Raw genomic sequence first — 22,176 nt, 5'->3', positions numbered from 1 at the left:
TTTGTTGATGAAAAACATTTTTTTTTCTCCAAAATTAAACTTCAAACTTAAGTTAAAAGGCTTTGGTAATTTCTAGATGTAAAACAAAAACAAAACTCACTGAAACATTTTGTGCAAACTTCTGTGGTAAACTCTCTCCAAAAAATACAATGTCTGAAAAATAATTTGTCTTCACATTTACTCTTTAAATGGTATTTGCCACCTGTATACATCCTAACCAGTCTGCATAAAAAGGACATTCACAAAAAGGACAATAATGTCACCAAGCTGCAGGCCAATATTATAAACCAAGGTCAAATAACACAGCCAATATGAAATCATTCATCAAAAAGACATTATGCATCGTTTTTTCATGGTCAAGTTTAACTGATTTGACTATTTCAAAAGATAGACTTTTGTAATGGTGATTGACTAACAGTTGATATTGGAAAATGTATAGGATAAAATATAAGTCGGTCTTAAATATAAACAGAAAGCCCCAAACTTTTTTTTATAAAAAGAACATTACAGGTAGATTATGATGGACATTTAAAGAAATTTCCTTGGGCCATGTGAGTTACTTTTCGTTCATGTGAAGCAAATATAAATATATAATTAAACTAGAAATGTGTCCATAGGACACGGATGCCCCCACACACCACTGTTCTGTCAATCTTATGACTCTAGGTCAAATATTTTTTGGACTACATGTGCCACAGGTTGAAAACTTAAAATCAACAAAGGGCCATAATTCTATTAAATTTTGTCACAGCAAAAATTCCTTCCTTTACTGCAATCTACACATTAAGGTTGTTCATCTCTGGAAGTTTAAGAAAAATCTGCCATCTGGTTGAAGAGGTCACAGTTGCGTTCACAAAATTTCTACATAGTATATAGTGAAAAAATCAACAAAGGGCCATAATTCTATTAAATTTGGTCGCAGCAAAAATTCCTTCCTTTACTACCATCTACACATTAAGGTTGTTCTTCCCTATAAGTTTAAGCAAAATCTGCCATCCGGTTTTAGAGAAGTTGCGTTCACAATATTTCTACATAGTATATAGTGAAAAAAATCAACAAAGGGCCATAATTCTGTTAAATTTGGTCGCAGCAAAAATTCCTTCCTTTACTACCATCTACACATTAAGGTTGTTCATCCCTGTAAGTTTAAGTAAAATCTGCCATCCGGTTTAAGAGGAGTTGCGTTCACAAGATTTCGGGACGTACGGACTGACAGATGGACACTCGGACTGACGGACGGACAGACGGACGGACAAGTGCAACGCTATAAGCTCCCACTTTTGTTTATGCATTTTCAAACTAAATCTCTTTAGTTTTATATGTGATAAGATGGTTTAAGCACTTTTTTGTGTGCATTAACATCAGCAGAAGCATGAGAACTTATTATGTTTAAGGCCCAAGCCCTCAGGGCAAAGAATTTATTATGTCTGAGGATTTCTGCAGATGTTAAAGCTACTTTCCCACACAAAACAGGTCTAAAACATCAGCATATTTTTACAGTTTTACAATTTCCACAAGGTAACTGTGACCTAACGGTTGTTATGTTTCACTTGACAAAGATATAAACATCCCTATTATCACTCCTATTAACATGTAGCGAGTAGGACAGCTTGACACAATTAGAACCGGATTACCAAGATGTGTCCTTCCTTTTTGTCAATTTTTATTGAAATATTTTTTTATGATATATTGTGCAGCAGTCGATTGCAGGATGAAAGAAAGTTAATATTTGCAAAATAAAACATTGCAAAAGTTTAAAATTACAGCATGATAAACTTTGCAATCTTTACTCAAATGTATTAATTATCTAGTTCCATATAAATGTACGCGCTTGTGGTGAAATTTTATCTTTTGATGACATTTTGTTTCAAAAACGCCAAATGTACAATGTGTGGGATAGTACCTTTAACGCACGAATAAAGGTGCATTAGCCCTATTCTTGGACAAGATTTCATCTTATTCAAAAATAACACTTAAATGTTTTACATGTATATTTCTGCCAAAGGCTGTGATGCTTTGACTTGCCTTTTAAAAATTATTACCATTTTTGTGTCGCCTCTACGGAGTAGTGGCGACATATAGGGATCACTTCTCCCTCGTCTGTCCGTCTGTCTGTCCGTCCGTCCGTCACAAAACTTGTCCGGACTACCCCTCATAAACTACTGGTGCAATTTCATCCAAACTTTACAGGAATGATCAGTATCAAGTCTAGTTGTGCATATTGTCAGCATTTTCCGGTTCAATCATTTTTGTCAGAGTTATGGCCCTTTAATAATTTTTAATTTTAAAGTTTGTCCGGACTACTTCTCTTATACCACTAATGCAATTTCAATGAAACTTTACAGGATTGATCTGTAGCTCAAGTCCTTGTGCATATTGCAAGGGTTTTCCGGTTGAATGATTTTTGGCAGAGTTATGGCCCTTTGATTAAAAGGTGTTTTTTTCTGTGTGTTGCCAGATACACAATAGTTTGTCCGGACTACTCCCATAAACTACTGGTGCAATTTCATCCAAACTTTACAGGAATGATCAGTACCAAGTCTAGTTGTGCATATTGTCAGCATTTTCCGGTTCAATGATTTTTGTCAGAGTTATGGCCCTTTAATAATTTTTATTTTTAAAGTTTGTCCAGACTAGTGCTCTTATACCACTTATGCAATTTCAATGAAACTTTACAGGATTGATCTGTAGCTCAACTCCTTGCGCATATTGCACGGGTTTTCCGGTTGAATGATTTTTGGCTGAGTTATGGCCCTTTGATAAAAAGGTGTTTTTTTCTGTGTGTTGCCAGATACGCAAAAGCTTGTCCGGACTACTCCTCATAAGCTACTGGTGCAATTTTATCCAAACTTTACATGATTGATCAGTACCAAGTCTAGTTGTGCGCTGTCCGTCTGTCAGTCCGTCTGTCACAAAATTTGTCCCAACATGAAATTGGCCATTATGAGGCGACACATGTGATTACTGATCGCTCTTGTTTATGAAATTACAATGAAAAATGAAAGAAGAGATATCCAATATGGAAACATCTGTTGTTATAAGAGTCAGATAAATAAAATAGGTTAAAAAGTACATAAAAGTAAAACTGAAAATAATACAAGTGGGAACTATTTTTAAACAGAATACATATGCAATACCTGGTTTAACAACACCATCACAGTCCTCTTTTATACACTTTGGCACAACTGTCTCTGTCGATTTACTAAATATCTGTTCTGAAAATGATACTTCTACCATACAATAATACATATTTAAAGAATATTAGGTCACAAATCAACATTTATTATTCACCATGGAATTTATATTAATATTTACATCAATGGTTAACATAAAATTCTTGTCCATACAATTTACCTGCAATACAGAATCTAAATCTTGTTTGAAAATATATATATTTTTTTGGATTGGGTTTTACGTCATAATGACACATAATATGTCATAAAGCAACGTTCAAGCTTTGCTGGAATAGGAAGACCTCAGGTGCCCATCTGTGCATCATTTCAGGCATGAGCGGGCACCAGAGTATAACCACATACATTTCGTAAGATAGCTGGATAGCCTCTTCACATGAAAGAGTGCAGAGTCCTTGTCCGGATTTGGACCCACTGCGGTGAGGGGCAAGTGGTTTGAATCAGCAACATTAAACCACTGGGTCACAGATGCCCAATGGTGTACTTGAACAAGACATATTTTGTTTAACAAGAACATAAAAGAACTGGCTCTCTACAGTAGAAGTATCCAAAATGTATTTCAAGATGCTATATAAACAAAAATGAACTTAAAGAATCTGTAAAGACGGAGAGATAAAGATGTGCAAGAAAGCCTTAACCTGAAAAAGGACCAACAATTTGAAAACAATATGACATTACAATCAATTTATGCTTTATTTACCAACAAATTTATATATTATAGAATGGATCTTTTTTTTCAGAAGAAAACTCTCAAGGAGTACTGGTCAAGAGGTTTAAGTTTCTGATATACCTTTCATCCATTCTAATGAATATTCATCGCCACACTCGAGACAATGTCCGGTGTTAAAGGAACCATGTGCCTCTACATTCTTATCATTACTTAGTCCAGCTACTCGCTCTAGTGTATCAATATTCTGAATTATATAAAGTTCTACCTTTAATTTACCTGCGTTAATATTTTTTAAAGGGGAAATCTGTCAAAAGCAATCAAAGCAAACTCAAAGGGTATAAATCTATATCTTAAGAATATCCTTAAAATTTATCAACAGTAAAATTACATTGGTTCCATTAGTATATGGTTCCTGAAAATGTTGTAACATAGAATGTCTCTGTTATTTAAAACACATGAATAATGTACGTAAACAGAATTAAAACGTTCCAGAAAAAACTATTTTTTTGGTATTTTAAGTAGGATTTGATCCGTTCAGCAATGACTTTGTGTATGAGCCACTCGCTATAAGGCAATTTATTGCCTTTTTTATTTCATACAAACATTTTGTAAGTATTCTTTTTTAAAATCCAAACAATAATTTTTGCATTAGATATAAAGCTCTTGACACTTTAATACATGTACATTAAAAAAACACCAATTCAGAAGTTAATCAGTTTGTTTAAAGTACAATGTAGATTATGGAAAATGCAGTATCTCTTAGGTTTCCCAGCAGGGGTTAAGCATTATTCTATCCTTAAAATTATAAGATATGCAATTCTATCAATAATATTCAAAATATTGGAATTCCACCTTCAACATTATTTTTATTGGAATTCTATCTTATAATTATATCAAGAAAATGCAAAGTATGATCTGATAAGAGATGACACAAAGTGGGACAAAGACATGATTCAGACACTTTTGTCATTATTAGCTTTTATCTTTAATGTAACATGAAAAAAGGTTAAGCTAAGTTTATTATTGGATATATGAAAAATATATTGGATACTTCAGTGTCCAATATAGGAATATTTTGGATAGTCGTACCATACATTTAAATGTAAATAGTTCTTAAAGAATAAAGAAACATGATGCAAATCTACCTGTGTAAAATGTCTCATTAGCTTTTTCTTCTTCTCTAGAAGCTTGATAAAGTAATGACAAGGTGTTGGCTGAAATTAAAATAATATTGTTTCATACATTTGCAGATAAATATTAACAAGAGAACAAAATTATACATAATACAGGTCTTTAAGATGTTTATAAGGTAATTAAAATTATTAAATAAGTTATGACTTATAAGCAAACATATATAATTATGCAGGTTTACCTTGTATGATTCTGGAAACAGGTCCTTGCACAATGTAAAAAATGGTTCTGGATTTTCCTGCAATAAAAGTGTTATTTCAAGTGTTATTTTCATGGTTTTTAAATGGAATTACCATGATTTGTCTTCTCTTATTAATTTAAACAATTTGATTTTAGCTTTTTACTAACATATTTATAATGAAACTGAAATATGCAAATGCACCAAAAACCCTGCCGTGGCTGGGATTTGAAGTTATGACCACCTGCTTATAAAGCAAAGAAACAAGGCTCTTACTGAGGGAAAGAATTGATTCCCTGACACAGTTGTCAGAGGTTAAACCTATAGTTATGAAGGTAGGTAAACACTCAACCGTAACAAGCTTGAATTTTACTAATATTTAGAAGTTATTTGAACCATTTTCCAGTCCACTGCCTGGTTTAACCAGTACTAGTGACACATGAGGTAAAATGATTGTGACCCCCAGCAGAGCTCGATCCTGCAATACCTTAATTGACAGGTGGTCACTTTAACCATCAGGCCACCACACCTAAATATTATTCATGTGTAAAGAAAATCAAGTACTTTTAACCATACTTGCTTAAAATTATCAAAAGAGAAAACAAAATAAGAACTACTTTTTACATAGACTTTGTACCTAAAACATAATTGAAATACATACACTATACAAGAAGTTTATATCAATCTGTTAAAACAAATCATATATCAATCTATTTGAAAAATAAACATCGCAATCATTCATAACGGGAAAATATGGATAATAATAGTTCCTCTCTATTTTTTTTACTTTGGACCCCAAAGTTGAATTTATTTATTTTTCAAAAATATGGATCATAATTTATAGATTAATCAAAATGTTCTTACCAAAATTTTCATTCACCTTGAAAGTTAGGATTCAAATAACTAAATTTAAAATATAATTTCTTGCATCTGTCATATGAAAATCTATTGTATTTTTAACCTTTTTGAATTATAATTATGTTAAATATCGCAATGTCATAGACGAACTAAGTTTAACCTTTTTAGAACTTACATGGAATACACCATTTATCAAACACAGACCAAGATAAATCTTTGAAAACTGACATGGGAAACACATTTTATCAAACACAGACCATGTTAAATCTTTGAAAACTTACATGGAAAACACCTTTTATTTACACAGACCAAGTTTAACCTTAAATAACTTACATGGGAAACACAATATATCAAACACAGACCAAGTTTAATGTTGTAGAACTTACATGGAAAAAACCTATATCAAAGATGGCCTGAGGATGTGGTAGATTATATTTCTGCAGGTTGTTATACAATCCACTACCTGGTGATCTAAAGTCAGGAATTCCAGCAGCTGTAAGAAAAATGTAGAATAGTATTTACATCTACTTGCCTACAAGATAGATTTCATATTAAAGAGTATGTTAATTTTTCAATTGAAACAATAAAATTCTTACATCAATCCTTTGCTTAAAAAAAACAAACTCCCAAAACATTTATACCTCATTTCATATGATATAACTTTCTTCTGAACATCATTTTGCTATTATCAAATTAAATATAAACAAGAGAGTCATGATGGCCCTAAATGGCAAATTGCCGAGTATAACTGGAAACTATTTTATATGGAACTGAAACAATATGAATTTTTTTCTTACAGTTTCACAAAAAGATATTTCTTGTCAAGTTTCATATCTGCTAATTTGTTAACAGAAAGATGTCAATTAAGAATTTACTGATACACAAAAATCACTTTGATGTTTTAAGAACCAACTGTGTTATGGCAATATTTTGTGACATAAACAAAAACTGTTTCCAATCAAGGTCAAATTAGAATATAGAACACCTTATGTTACAAAAAAAACTTTGATCCTGACTGAACTAACATGAGTAAGTTAAAGCTAAAACAATTTTTAAAGGTGAATACTGGACTGACATACATGTTGATATTCCTGCACCAGCCATGGTAACAATATTTTTGCACTTGTCACTTTTAATATATCTAGCAATGCCTTCAAAACTGACTTCATCTAGGACACTCTCTGGCTTCGGTTCATCACTGATGTTCATAGATTTCTTCATACATTCTGTCAGCCATTCAGCTTTTAAATAAAAGTGCATGTTTAATTATCTATTAGTACACTCCAAACATTTCAAAGAAGCCTTAGCGAACATTTCAATCAAGTGAAAATCGAAAATTTCAAAGAATCCAGTGAAAATTGAAAGTATCTAGTGAAAACTAAAAATTTCAGAATGTCAAGTAAATATTAAAAATTTCACTGAATCCAGAGCAAACTGAAAATTTCAAAGTATCCAGAGATAAAGTTTAGAGTATCCTGTAAGAAGTTCAGAGTATATAGTGAAAATTTAATGTTCAAAATTTTCAAGTTAAAATTTCAGAGTAGTCATCAGTAAAGCACTTACACTAAAGCATTTTTATCTATTATGATTTGGCAAAAGTAGTCATCAGTAAATTCTGCAGCAGCTTACAATTTCACCAACTACTGGACTAATCTACATGCACATACATGTTTATTAATTTCAAAAATTAAAGTATAAAATGTCTTAGATGTACAATTTTCCGTTATCTATACATCTGCCCAATCCATTTTTACTTTAAACATGTGATCATATATATATGGTAACAGTCATTATTAAAATATTTATTCTCAGCATATTAATCTGCCTCAAAGAATCACATATTATTAAAATCACCAATTCTTCAAACCCAGAGTAAATAGCAAACTGAGCATGTTTTTTCTGATGTTTTGTTTTCTGTTGTTGTCGTCTTTTTCTGGATACTACCAACATTATATATTTGATTGGACAAGGAAAATGTCATACACACTAAATTGTCCAATGTAGGATTGATTGGATACTACAGTGTCCAATACAGGAAATATATTGGACTGTCACCAAACATATTTCAAAAGATATCATAATAAGTAAATACTTGTTTGAATAATTCATGTAAATGAATAAAAGAGTCTGATCAATTGTAATATACACATTAGTGCCATATTACCTCACCTATCTGACCATTAGTAATATCAATTCACTTCAAATGTATTTATACCATACATTCTTCAATAAATGCCCCTTACTATTTTTTTTACTTACAAAGATGATAGTCAGGTTTATTATATATTCACGGCAATAAGTACAAAATTTACCACTGCTGGTGCTTTATATATATGATCCAGCCAGAAACTAATACAAAACAGTAAACATAAATTTTTTTCAATTTGATGATATTACAACTTTTACAAATGCTAAACTTTTGCCCCCGAGGGAGCTTTTAGAGAAAATACTGTCCATATGAAATAAATCAGTATGTATATATTACCTGTGGATTGGTATGATGTTGTCTGTTCCAGAAGACTTGGCTTTTTTTCACTTTTGTCTTCTGCAGCTCCAGTCCCAGATGCTGCATCTGCTCCAACTTCATCCTTGCCCTTGACACCATCTTTATCACTGGCTGTAAAATATATAAATAATATGCTCTTGTTTATTTTGATGTGAAGGAACTATCCAGCTAGCTTACAAAATAAATATTCTACCTATGTGGTTGTTAATACATGTACTTGAACCTCTAAACTATTCGACTAGCTTGCAAATACCTACCTGGATGGCTTTTAAAAGCTACTATCCCACATTTTATAGTTAGGGCATTTTTGAAATAAAATTTCATCATTGGCACGTAGGACTGTCATTGACTATGGGAACATTGATATATTATCAATATTTGTCATCCGATACAATATCGATACACACTTTCAAATATTGATACAAGCTAAAATTAATTTATTTCTGTTGGTGAATATACCTCTCTATTCTGCCTAATAAGAGAAGTCACTTTTTCCAGTTTTCTTGGCTAACTTGAACTTTAAACTCTGTTTTCAAATGTCAGTGACAAAATAACAGAAAAAAAAACAACTTTGTTGTACAGTGTAATGTCTAATAGAACATGCATAACACCATGATCCCAATTTATAACACATATTTAATTGTTTTTCATTGTATCTACTGTCAAAGTCGATATATAGATATATCATCGATATTTGTTTCTCGATATATCAATACAAAATTTTCCATCAATGACAGCCCTATTGGCTCATGCATTTATATGGAACTAGAAGTGATTAATAGTCATGTTTTGTCTATATTAAGTACAAACATAAAAGTAAAGTTTTTGCTATGTTAATGATGCTGTATTATTTAAATTGTTGCAATGTTTTATTTTGTAAATATTGACTGAAATTATACACACACTGGTTACAAGTAGTATCCATTGGTTGCAGGTAGAACAGATGTGTACTTGGTAAGTATTTTATTCTGCAATCGATTGCTGCACAACATTTCATAGAAAATTATGTCTATAAAAAGAGACAACAGAAGAAAAACATATATCGGTAATCTAGTTTACCTACCGGCTCCTTTGTTAAAAGCGGTCTTGTAAATCACTTACCGACCGGTTAACAGGTCTGCAAATAGATACCGACCGGTTATTGTTCTATTGTTCTCTATACAATAGAAAATATGTGAAGTCGAGAAACTCGTGCATTACAGTACACAATATTCACCGTAAAATAACGCTGAATTGTGTGTGTGTGTGTGGGGGGGGGGGGATAATGACCACTTTGAATAGGAACAAGAGCCACCACCGGGCGGAGGCAACGCTCGACTTTTTACTTTTTCTAAACGCAAACATAGAAAGGTTTGAACATATATTGATGTTTCCTTTTTATAAATTTAGTTGGTCTGTCTTGTCACATTAGTTTTGTTTATATATTTTGTATATATATGAATAGAAACATTAAGCATATTTCTAAAAATAGCAACAGTACGCAATTTCTAAAAATAGCAACAATGACACAATTTCTAAAAATAGCAACAATGACGCAATTTCTAAAAATAGAAAAAATGACGCAATTTCTAAAAATAGAAAAAAATGACGCAATTTCTAAAAATAGAAACAATGACGCAATTTCTAAAAATAGAAAAAAAAAATGACGCAATTTCTAAAAATAGAAACAATGACGCAATTTCTAAAAATAGAAAAAAATGACGCAATTACTAAAAATAGCAACAATGACGCAATTTCTAAAAATAGAAAAAAATGACGCAATTTCTAAAAATAGAAAAAAATGACGCATTTACTAAAAATAGCAACAATGACGCAATTTCTAAAAATAGAAAAAATGACGCAATTTCTAAAAATAGAACAAAAATGACGCAATTTCTAAAAATAGCAACAATGACACAATTTCTAAAAATAGAAAAAATGACGCAATTTCTAAAAATAGGAAAAAATGACGCAATTTCTAAAAATAGCAACAATGACACAATTTCTAAAAATAGAAAAAATGACGCAATTTCTAAAAATAGGAAAAAATGACGCAAATTCTAAAAATAGCAACAATGACGCAATTTCTAAAAATAGAAAAACATGACGCAATTTCTAAAAATAGAAAAAATGACGCAAATTCTAAAAATAGCAACAATGACGCAATTTCTAAAAATAGAAAAACATGACGCAATTTCTAAAAATAGAAAAAAAATGAAGCAATTTCTAAAAATAGAAAAAAATGACGCAATTTCTAAAAATAGAAACAATGACGCAATTTCTAAAAATAGAAACAATGACGCAATTTCTAAAAATAGAACAAAAATGACGAAATTTCTAAAAATAGAAAAAAATGACGCAATTTCTAAAAATAGCAACAATGACGCAATTTCTAAAAATAGAAAAAAAATGACGCAAATTCTAAAAAAAGCAACAATGACGCAATTTCTAAAAATAGAAAAAATGACGCAATTTCTAAAAATAGAAAAACATGACGCAATTATATACATGTATATATATATGTATATATATATATATATATCGTCACCTTAGTGCAAAAACTCAATAACTGCATATAGATAAAGAAGCAGATATTGAGTTCTTGCACTAAGGTGACGATATATATATATATATTTGATATATATATATATATATATTTGATATATATATATATATATCTATATATATATATATATATATATATATATATATATATACATGCATATATATATATATACATGCATATATATATATATATATACCTGCATATATGTATATATATACACACACACATTTATATATATATTTATATATAATACATATACTATACATACACACACACCGATAAATGCACAATCTGAGAAAATTCAGTAATATAACCTTCAAGGTCAAGGTCATTAAAGAGCCCAAGCGAATTTGGGTTTGATAAACAACAAGGTCTGGTCCTTAAGAATGTTCTGTTATAATATGAAGTTTATCCCTTCAAAAATAGCAAAGTTACAGTCAGTTACTGCCAAAACAATGAAAATTTCAATAATTTGACCTTCAAAGGCAATGTCATTAATGAGTGAAGGTCAAGGTCTTTCGGTATATTTTTAACAGTTATCTTTGAAGATTATTATGTTCAAGTTTGAAGACAATCCATTCAAAAATAACAAAGTTACAGCCAATAATAGCCAAAAAAATGAAAATTTCAATAATTTGACCTTCAAAGTCAAGGTCATTGATGAGTGAATGTCAAGGTCTGACTGGTTATTTTTAAGGGATATCCTTGAAGATTATTATGTTCAAGTTTGAAGACAATCCATTCAAAAATAACAAAGTAACAGCCAATAACAGCATGAACAAGCAAAAATTGGACTTTTAACCTTGAAGGTCAAGGTCATTTATGGATGAAGGTCAAGGTTAGTGTGGTCTACTGAAAGGTCTTGTCCCAAGGGTTGTTGTGGCCAAGTATGAAGACAATACACCAAGAAATAAAAAAGTTATGATCCAGGTACAAGTTTTCGGACGGCAACGGCAACGGCAACGGAGACGGCAACGGCAACGGCAACGGCAACGCCGACCTGACTATAACAATACCTCTACTTTTTTTTTCAAAAAAAAAAAAGTCGAGCTAAAAAGGGTCAATATATATTTTAAAGATTAATCGAAATAAATTAGCGCATACAGCTGTAAGTACCCTCATAACTTATATTCCAGATTATTTGTGAGAAAAAAACGAACTGGCTACTGTTCTGGCGTTGAAGTTTTGTGTTTCGCCGATATTAATGAGTATAACAATGCACATTAAGCATTTCTTTAAAGTTTAAATTGCTTTTCGGTATACCTAACACATTTGCCGAACTATATAGCTTCATAAGATACTAGTTTTCGGTATTTATTTCCACAACTATGTCTGAATTTGCACAATCCTGCATTATTTTAACAATTCTGCATTATAGGATAAATACGACGATTATATTATTGGTGCATATCGAATCAAAGTCAACTTCTGCATCTTTCTTTCCCAAAATATTACTTTTAGTGAGAGTAGATAGTTCATCTTAAGTATAAGACCGTTTTTCTCATTTTTCCCCAGTTATTTTTAAATTACAATTTGGATTTTGTATACCAGTACCAAGAATACGACTTGCGCTTCCATTCTAGACTGCGTGCTTACATGCGGTCTTATAACGGATAATGCTAATTAAGAATACACGGAAAGAAAATTCTTCCAAACATGCATGGATGAAATTCTAAGAACATTTAAAATCAGCCATCATAAAAAACAACAACAACAAAACCCAACTTACATAACGGTGTAACTACATGTATTACTAATATTTATTCATGGAACCCCGTCTTTTACTTTCCTTTGAAAAAGTCGTATATTTTAATTATATAAGAAATAGCCTGATCATCTATTTACCATGAAATTTATTATAATTATATAAAGATAAAGTGTTCTGTTTTTGTTTTTATGATTAGAAAATATTTTTATCTTCCTCAGTATTTGTTTATATTATTAATATGTTATGTATTCATGTATCAAAATCATGATCTTACCTTTCCCTACTCGACAAGTTCTGTTTTCATTTTCTGTGACTCAACTCAACAAGTACATTACCTAATGAAACCCCACGAAAAACACGAGAATATTCAAGTACACCTGATTTGTGAATGAATGAATTACAAGAGCGTAGCGGATGGTACCTTTGCTTGGCTTTGGAATGTTTTCTTAAACATGATAAAGTACATAAGTAATATGTTTCTTGTGAGTAATATTAATAAATACTGAGCTAAAAACTGATGTATGGATAGAAAAACAAAAGAGCATGTAGGTAAGATAGTTACCGCACTCGGAATAGGTCTGCATAGTATTTACAGACCCGGTGGCCTTTTAAAAACCTCGATCGCTACGCTCTCTCGGTCTTCAAATCGCCACCCGGGTCTGTAAATACTATGCAGACCTATTCCTCGTACGGTAACTATTACTTAAAACCATAAGCTCTACCTGCCTGAAGCAATCTACTCTTAACTTGTTTAAGGGTGTGCTTTAAGTAATAGAAAGAGCACCGAAACACAAGGCTATCTGATTTGTACGAGGGGGCGTAGCCCCCGAGTATAAATCAGATTGCCGAGTGTTTTGGTGATCTTTCTCTTTTGTATCATAGTCAAACATAAAAGCACGTTCCCTGTTTCACAATATGAAACCCCGGCAAAAATGAACCAATGAACGAACATCTGGATATGACATTTCTGTCGCTTTCCCTTTCTCTGCCGTCACAATATGTAAACCCCAGCAAAAATGAGCCAATCAATGGGCATGCCCTAGAGTGCGGGTAACTAATACCCGCACTCCAGTTAACGCACTGTGCATGTATATGTATACGATTTAACCCTGACACATTTTCAACAGAAAGGTCTCCAAACTATGATACAAGAGTTGTTTATATCTGTGTCAAGTGAAACATAACAACCGTTAGGTAACAGATATCTCAAGTGAACTGCTAATTTTACTTCTATGCATACAATGTATTTAATAACTGTAAACAAATATGTTGATGTTTTTAGACCCGTTTTCTGTGAGAGAGTAGCTTTAAAACTTGAACCCCTGACCTACCACAGCATAAAATGATAACTTTTAGCTTAACATTACACTGTTATATTTTATACCAGGCTTCAAGTATTTGTAAACATTTATTACTTGTTTATTACATTGTAGTGAAACAAGGAAGAAATGTATTATGTATCTACTTCAGGAAGCTTAAATGCTGTTATTTGTAAAAGGAAATTATAAACAAGAGGGCCATGATGGCCCTGAAGTCGCTCACCTGTATATAAGCCTCCCCCCACCCCCTTGCAGGGCCAATTTTAACCCAAGGGCTTTTATTTGAACAAACTTGGTAGACACCCATAAGAAGATGTTTCTTGCTAAACATCTAAGCTCTAGCTTATTGGGTTTTTTCAAAGAAGTTATTTTAAGTTTTTACTATACACATATAGTTGAAAACCATGACACCCCTGGGGCGGGGCCAGTTTTGACCCCAGGGCTTTTATTTGAACAAACTTTGTAGACACTTACTAGAAGATGTTTCATGCTTAATATCCAAATTCTAGCTATTTGGGTTTTTTCACAGAAGAGTTTTAAGTTTTTGCTATACACATATAAGGAAAATCATAACCCCCGGGGCAGGGCCAATTTTGACCCCAGGGCTTTTATTTTAACAAACTTTGTAGACACTCACTAGAAGATGTTTCATGCTTAATATCTAAACTCTAGATATTTGGTTTTTTTCAAAGAAGATTTTTTAAGTTTTTGCTATACACATATTAGGAAAGTCAATGACCCCCGGGGCGGGGCCAATTTTGACCACAGGGCTATTATTTGAACAAACTTGGTAGGCACCCATTATAACATGTTTCATGCTAAATATCTTAGCTCTAGCTCTTTGGGTTCTTTAAAAGAAGATTTTTTAAGTTTTTACTATATGCATATAGGGAAAATCAATGACCCCCTGGGGCGGGGCCAATTTTGACCCCAGGGCTTTTATTTGAACAAACTTGGTAGACACTCACTAGAAGATGTTTCATGCCAAATATCTAAGCTCTAGCTTTTTGGGTTTTTTAAAAGAAGATATTTAAAGTTTTTTCTTTCGGTTGCCATGGCAACCAGAGTTCTGCATGGAATTAAATTCTTTGAACAATTTTTAAAGGTGACCACCAAAGGAACATTCCTGTGAAGTTTGAATGAAATTGGCTTAGTGGTTTATGAGGAGATGTCATTTAAAGTTAAAGTTTACGGACGGCCGGACGCCGGACGAAAAGCGATCACAAAAGCTCACCCTGTCACTTTGTGACAGGTGAGCTAAAAAAACAAAGGAAGATGTTCAACACCTGGTCTCAAATTATTTTATTAACTATCAAGAATTTTGTCAATTTGGGAGTGTACCTGTATCAACCTTCCATAATTCGGAAAAATTCTTAAATTTGAAAATTCTTAGCGGAAAATCAGTCAGTCTCACAAATCAGTTTTATACACTCCATTACATAATTTTTTCATTAAGAAAATAAGAATATAAGGTTATTTAATAGAATGACTTCAGAATGTTTTCTTTGTTTTCATCATTTTCTAGCTTTTTAAGAACAATATTCCTGATAATTTTCAACCTACATATTAATAAGAACCGGTAAAAATGGCTACTATTTTTGATTGAATGAAAATTGGGGAATTTAAGCCTTCATTACAAGTGAACAAGAGGGCCATGATGGCCCTGGATTGCTCACCTGAGATACATGTTCAATCCTAGGAAAGGTTACAACTTTTCAATTCAGAAAACAGAAATTATGTCACATTGGGTTTGTCATTTTGGAGCTAAGCTGCAAATCTTATGTATTGATTTATACCACAGTTGGCCACACTCGCAGTTTTTTCTTATAAAATAGTAATTGTATTTGCCATAACAATTTGTTTATGCAGTTATATTTATGATTGAATAATATTATATAGTTTAAGTTATAAGTTACATTGTTGTATTTCATGCTCCTGATTTGTTGTTAAAATTATTTGTATGAAAGATGAATAAATAAATCACATTTGTTATTTGCTAGTTTCAGAAATATTAAAGTACATGTTAAAATTTAAGAACATTTTCTAAGAAAATTTTTTACCTTCAAGTGTGACCTTGACCTTTAGCCGGCACAAAAGTTACATGAATTCTGCACATAACCTTGTTGAGTTGAACATTTGAGTATAGTTTGAAGAAAACTCTTCCATTAGTATAGGATTTATAGAGCGGACACGACATATTGTCTTATATTTGATTGTATGTAAATTTGAAGGCTTAAAAAGGGGCATAACTTTGTTAAAATGCAATTCAGAGTAATGAAACTTGACCAGCATATCTTAATTGCGCCACTTCATATATATTTTAAGTTTCAAGAAAATACCTTCTCTAGTTTCAGAAATATTCAAATACATGTTAAAATTTAAGAATATCTTCTAAGTCAATTTTTGACCTTCAAGTGTGACCTTGACCTTAAGCAGACAAAAGGGTGACATGAGTTCTGCCCATTACCTTCTTGAGGTGAACATTTGAGACAAGTTTGAAGAAAATCTTTCAATTAGTGTAGGACTTACAGAGCAGACACGACATACTGTCTAATATTTGTTTGTTTGATATTTGCCCTTCAATTGTGACCTTGACCTTAAGCTGACACATGGACAACATGGGTTCTGCACATCCCCTTGTTAAGGTGAACATTTGAGCCAAGTTTGAAGAAAATCTTTCAATTACTGTAGGACGTAAAGAGCCGACACGACATACTGTCTAATATTTGATTGTTTGATATTTGACCTTCAATTGTGACCTTGACCTTGAGCTGACACATAGGTAACATGGGTTCTGCACATCCCCTTGTTGAAGTGAACATTCGAGCCAGGTTTGAAGTAAATCCTTCAATCGGTATAGGATTTATAGAGCGGACACAAAAATGGAGACGAACTGACCGACGAGGCGACAAAGCGAATCCATTATAGCCCCCCCCCCCCACATTTTGTGGTGGGGGTATAATTTGTCCAAATTAAAGCCTATGCAGGGGACTGACAATAGAATTTTAGAATGCATTTCACAGAACATGGCAATCTTTACTTAATGATAAACAAACTTCTATGTATATGTTAGTTTTCATCCGTGTTGTTCTACACTGAGAAAATAGAAACTTCAACGGGAGCCATAGCGACTGGAGGATGTTTCTAATTTCTGTAGAACAGCTTCGGATGAACACTAACATATTTAGTGTCAAACTTTATTTCAGAAAACAAAAGTGAATAGACCCACTGACTTTCCTCTTAGTTACGAATTACAAATTAATTAAGCCCTTTTTCTACATTCATAATTTTGTATTTACACATGCAGTATCTTTTTCGACAAAACGTCGATTTAAATCTGAACAATGAATGCCAAATCAATGTAGGTTGACCTTTTGACGTCATTTTTACTTAATTAATATTCAAAAGCGGCCCACAAAAGCGCATGTGCAAATTTATGCAAATGACTATTTTAACAAACGCGATTCTATGAAGCACTATGAAAAATAGAAGGTGACTATGAACAGAATTTGATATAGTATCGACTTTTGTTCTTCTATGAAAATTAACACTCATTATTTTGAAGAAATACAGCGTTTTCATTGGATGACAAATAAAGTTGGACACTACTGTCAATAATTGACACAATTATCAGAGCCAAACAGCAATTATTTTCTGTGCCTTTTTTGTCATTTTTAAAGGTGTTGAAAATCATTGAAACAAAAAAAGAATAATTATAATTATTATGTAATACGGGCCCGTACGGCTAGCCAAAAGTTCTAGCCGTACGCGAGTCACATTATACTAGCAAGGACACACTGTATTGGCTAGCCGTACAGCACTTTTCAAAATTATATGGAAGTCGAAAATGCATATGTTATTTTATGACTTTTAAGCGAGGATTTTAACCAAGAAATAGCATTAATTGTCTTCGGATGTTAACTTTTTAGAGATTAATCGCCTTGATGGCTATATATATATATCGATCTTTGTCATCGCAAGATGACGAGAAAAAATAGCCTTTGGTTGCATTTACACCACATGAAATAGTTTACAAAATTTTGATAATAATCCTTTTTTGTTTCATTAAGTTTAATTTTCGACACCTTTAATATGAAAAAAAAATCAACAAACACTGAAAATGATTGTTGTTAGGCTCTTGATAATTGCGACAATTACCGACGGTATAGAAGTTTGTCCATCAGTAAGGAAAGTTTGCATGTTCCGTGACAGGCATTCTAAAATGCTATTGTCAGTCCCTGGATAGGTTTTAATTAAGGCTAATTAATTGATTGACAGTGCTTTTATGTTCAATATTTATCTACTGTTTTGAAAATTATATAATTATTTTTGCATTTCACCGTTCTTTTTATTTATTTATTTATTCCACTCTGATCATTATTTATTCGATCCATGTGCTTAATTAACAAAAATGATTTAATAATTCATCTTTCATACAAATAAAACAACAAATGATAAGCATGAAAATCAACGACTTTATAACTTTCGATTTCAATATAATTTTGAAAAGTGCCTTACGGTTTGACAATACAGTGCGTCCTGGCTAGTTGTACGTGACTCCTAACGGCTAGAACTTTTGGCTAGCCGTACGGGCCCGTACGGCTAGCCACTTCCATATTTGTTATAATTTGTCAGTGTAACTGTTTGATGTATTACTGATTTTCTTTAAATATTAGACAGACTTCTACATTTATTGAAATTTCATATCAATTTATGGTTGGCATGTGTAAATTAATCTTATTCTAAAATCTAAATTATATTAAACAAGAGGGCCATGATGGCCCTGAGGTTGCTCACCTGTATATAGGCCCCCCAACCCCCACTCCCCCAACGTTGCAGAGCCAATTTAACCCAAGGGCTTTTATTTGCACAAACTTGGTAGACACCCATAAAAAGATGTTTCATGCTAAACATTTAAGTTCTAGCTCATTGGGCTTTTTAAAAGAAGAATTTTTTTTAGTTTTTACTATACACATATAGTTAAAAACAATGACACCCCTGGGGCCGGGCCAGTTTTGACCCCAGGGCTTTTATTTGAACAAACTTTGTAGACACTTACTAGAAGATGTTTCATGCTCAATATCTAAACTCTAGCTATTTGTGTTTTTTCAAAGAAGATTTAAAGTTTTTGCTAAACACATATAAAGAAAATCAATGACCCCCGGGGCGGGGCCAATTTTCACCCCTGGGCTTGTATTTGAACAAACTTGGTAGACACCTATTAGAACATGTTTGATGCTCAATATCTTAGCCATAGCTCTTTGAGTTCTTTAAAAGAAGATTTTTTAAGTTTTTACTATATGCATATAGGGAAAATCAATGACCCCCTGGGGCGGGGCCAATTTTTACCCCAGGGCTTTTATTTGAACAAACTTGGTAGACACCCATTAGAAGATGTTTCATGCTAAATATCTTAGCTCTAGCTCTTTGGGTTCTTTAAAAGAAGATTTTTCAAGTTTTTACTATATGCATATATAAGGAAAATCAATGACCCCCCGGGGCGGGGCCAATTTTGACCCCAGGGCTTTTATTTGAACAAACTTGGTATATACACACTAGAAGATGTTTCATGCCAAATATCTAAGCTTTAGCTGTTTGAGTCCTTTAAAAGAAGATTTTTAAGTTTTTACTATATGCATATAGGGAAAATCAATGACCCCCGGGGCGGGGCCAATTTTCACCCGTAGGCTTTTATTTGAACAAACTTGGTAGACACCCATTAGAACATGTTTCATGCTTAATATCTTAGCTCTAGCTCTTTGGGTTCTTTAAAAGAAGATTTTTTAAGTTTTACTATATGCATATAGGGAAAATCAATGACCCCCGGGGCGGGGCCAATTTTGACCAAAGGGCTTTTATTTGAACAAACTTGGTAGACACTCACTAAAAGATGTTTCATGCCAAATATCTAAGCTCTAGCTCTTTGAGTTCTTTAAAAGAAGGTTTTTTAAGTTTTTACTACATGCATATAGGGAAAATCAATGACCCCCGGGGCGGGGCCAATTTTGACCCCAGGGCTTTTATTTGAACAAACTTGGTAGACACCAATTAGAACATGTTTCATGCTAAATATCTTAGCTCTAGCTCTTTGGGTTCTTTAAAAGAAGATTTTTTAAGTTTTTACTATATGCATATAGGGAAAATCAATGACCCCCCGGGGCGGGGCCAATTTTGACCCCAGGGCTTTTATTTGAACAAACTTGGTAGACACTCACTAGATGATGTTTCATGCCAAATATCTAAGCTCTAGCTCTTATGGTTTTTTAAAAGAAGATATTTAAATTTTTATCTTTCGGTTGCCATGGCAACCAGAGTTTTGCATGGAATTAAATTCTTTGAACAATTTTTAAAGGTGACCACCAAAGGAACATTCCTGTGAAGTTTGGATGAAATTGGCTTAGTGGTTTATGAGGAGATGTCATTTAAAGTAAAAGTTTACGGACGGACGACGGACGGACGGACGCCGGACGAAAAGCGATCACAAAAGCTCACCCTGTCACTTTGTGACAGGTGAGCTAAAAATAGGACACTTGATTTATGGCCATTAATTATGTCCCGGGCATAGGTGTTCGGCGCGTTGATTGGTCACTACCCCCGAACCCCCCCTCATCCCCACTCTACAGCCCTCCTACCTCTCTAAACCATGTAAAATACAGTATTTTTCATTTGAAACATGTTTTAATATTTGGTTTATGCTTTTAATTCAATAACCTTCATTTCCTACAAAAAATAAAAAATTGATACATATATAGATCTATCTAAATATATATGTATCATTTTTTATTTTTTGTAGGAAATGAAGGTTATTGAATTAAAAGCATAAACCAAATATTAAAACATGTTTCAAATGAAAAATACTGTATTTTACATGGTTTAGAAGGGTAGGAGGGCTATAGAGTGGGTGTGGGGGTGAGGGGGGGGGGGTGCGGGGTAGTGACCAATCAACGCGCCGAACACCTATGGTCCCGGGACGAAATGATGACTTGAAATCCATATAGACGATGGCGCTAACGGAAAACAGATCATTTTCCCAATATGTTGCATTGTTAGAGAATATTAGAATATATGCTAGAGGTGTACTGGTAAGAAATCCAGGTAATCCTCGCATGTATCAGTGCTATACACTGGGCATGTAAAAGAACCAAGGGGTCTATTCAATAAGAGCTAGGGACTGGTTCCCGGATTCCCTTGTATCTTAAAGCTGTTTCTTAAATGTATACAATGTGACAATGTATACCTGCTTAGAGTGATCGAAAACGATTTTAAAGCAGTATGATGTAGAAAAAAAAATATTCACATTTATTCTAGTCTGTTGAACTGTCAATGTATAATATTAGTAAAACGAAACAAGACGTACCGATTTCTTTTTCCGATGACATTTTTCTTTCAATGTTTACATTAACCGTAATCTCCCAGACGCTTGCAAAGTATGAACACCACTAAATATTTTCCCTCTTTTTTCAGTAAAACTCGAATAAATCATGATAAAACGAACAAAATGAAGATTATCATTTATCAAAGTTATTTTTCCTTATTTTCGCAATAAAATTTGCAGATTTATAGCGTTTTAAATCAAACAGTCGGTATGCTACAGTATACTGTACTGTACCATGCCCACTGTTTGATTTTTAAAAAAAGAAAATGTCATCAGAAAAAGAAATCGGTACGCCTTGTTTCGTTTTACTTATATTATAATTTATAAACACTAGGATTTACAGTAAAGAATCTTGAAATGTACATACTTCTAAAATTGCTATAAATTAATATATTAAATATTAATATAAAATGAAATTCATCCTCTATATCCCCGGACGTACATAATGTGCATTTTCTCTGACTTCTTTCAATACCCCTGTGTATTCCAGATTCATTATGTAGTTTATAGGAATTTAATCTATTTTTTGCAAAAATTTATCTGTGTTTTGCATTTTCTAATAAATTAAGATACAGAGACCTTTCATATTTAACTTTAACATTGGAAGGAAAACAATTGCAAGGAAGAGCATAACG

The 22,176-nt window shown here is 32.6% G+C and overlaps 1 protein-coding gene across 2 annotated transcripts in view; it reads right to left on the bottom strand.

Moving 5' to 3' along the window:
• The window catches only part of LOC132730394 (NAD-dependent protein deacetylase sirtuin-2-like), a 73,819-nt gene that overhangs the window by 8,137 nt on the left and 43,506 nt on the right, over positions 1 to 22,176 (bottom strand). Inside the window, exons 1-9 of one of the 2 annotated variants that reach the window (XM_060716309.1) lie at positions 21,524 to 21,579; positions 8,574 to 8,705; positions 7,168 to 7,329; positions 6,475 to 6,581; positions 5,234 to 5,290; positions 5,007 to 5,075; positions 3,982 to 4,105; positions 3,138 to 3,215; positions 101 to 153 (exon numbers count right to left, since the gene is read on the bottom strand). In XM_060716309.1, coding sequence (XP_060572292.1) covers positions 101 to 153; positions 3,138 to 3,215; positions 3,982 to 4,105; positions 5,007 to 5,075; positions 5,234 to 5,290; positions 6,475 to 6,581; positions 7,168 to 7,329; positions 8,574 to 8,705; positions 21,524 to 21,545 — 804 coding nt within the window. In that variant the 5' untranslated portion in view covers positions 21,546 to 21,579. Of the gene's footprint in view, positions 1 to 100; positions 154 to 3,137; positions 3,216 to 3,981; positions 4,106 to 5,006; positions 5,076 to 5,233; positions 5,291 to 6,474; positions 6,582 to 7,167; positions 7,330 to 8,573; positions 8,706 to 21,523; positions 21,580 to 22,176 lie in introns of those variants that run through there. The other variant, XM_060716317.1, reaches the window with a different exon arrangement.

The sequence above is a fragment of the Ruditapes philippinarum genome, unplaced genomic scaffold, assembly GCF_026571515.1.
Source record: "Ruditapes philippinarum isolate M1 unplaced genomic scaffold, ASM2657151v2 ctg7288_1_1_1_1, whole genome shotgun sequence".
NCBI lineage: Eukaryota > Metazoa > Mollusca > Bivalvia > Venerida > Veneridae > Ruditapes > Ruditapes philippinarum.
Note: the sequence above shows the minus strand (reverse complement) of the source record. Positions and strands in the feature narration are given on the sequence as shown.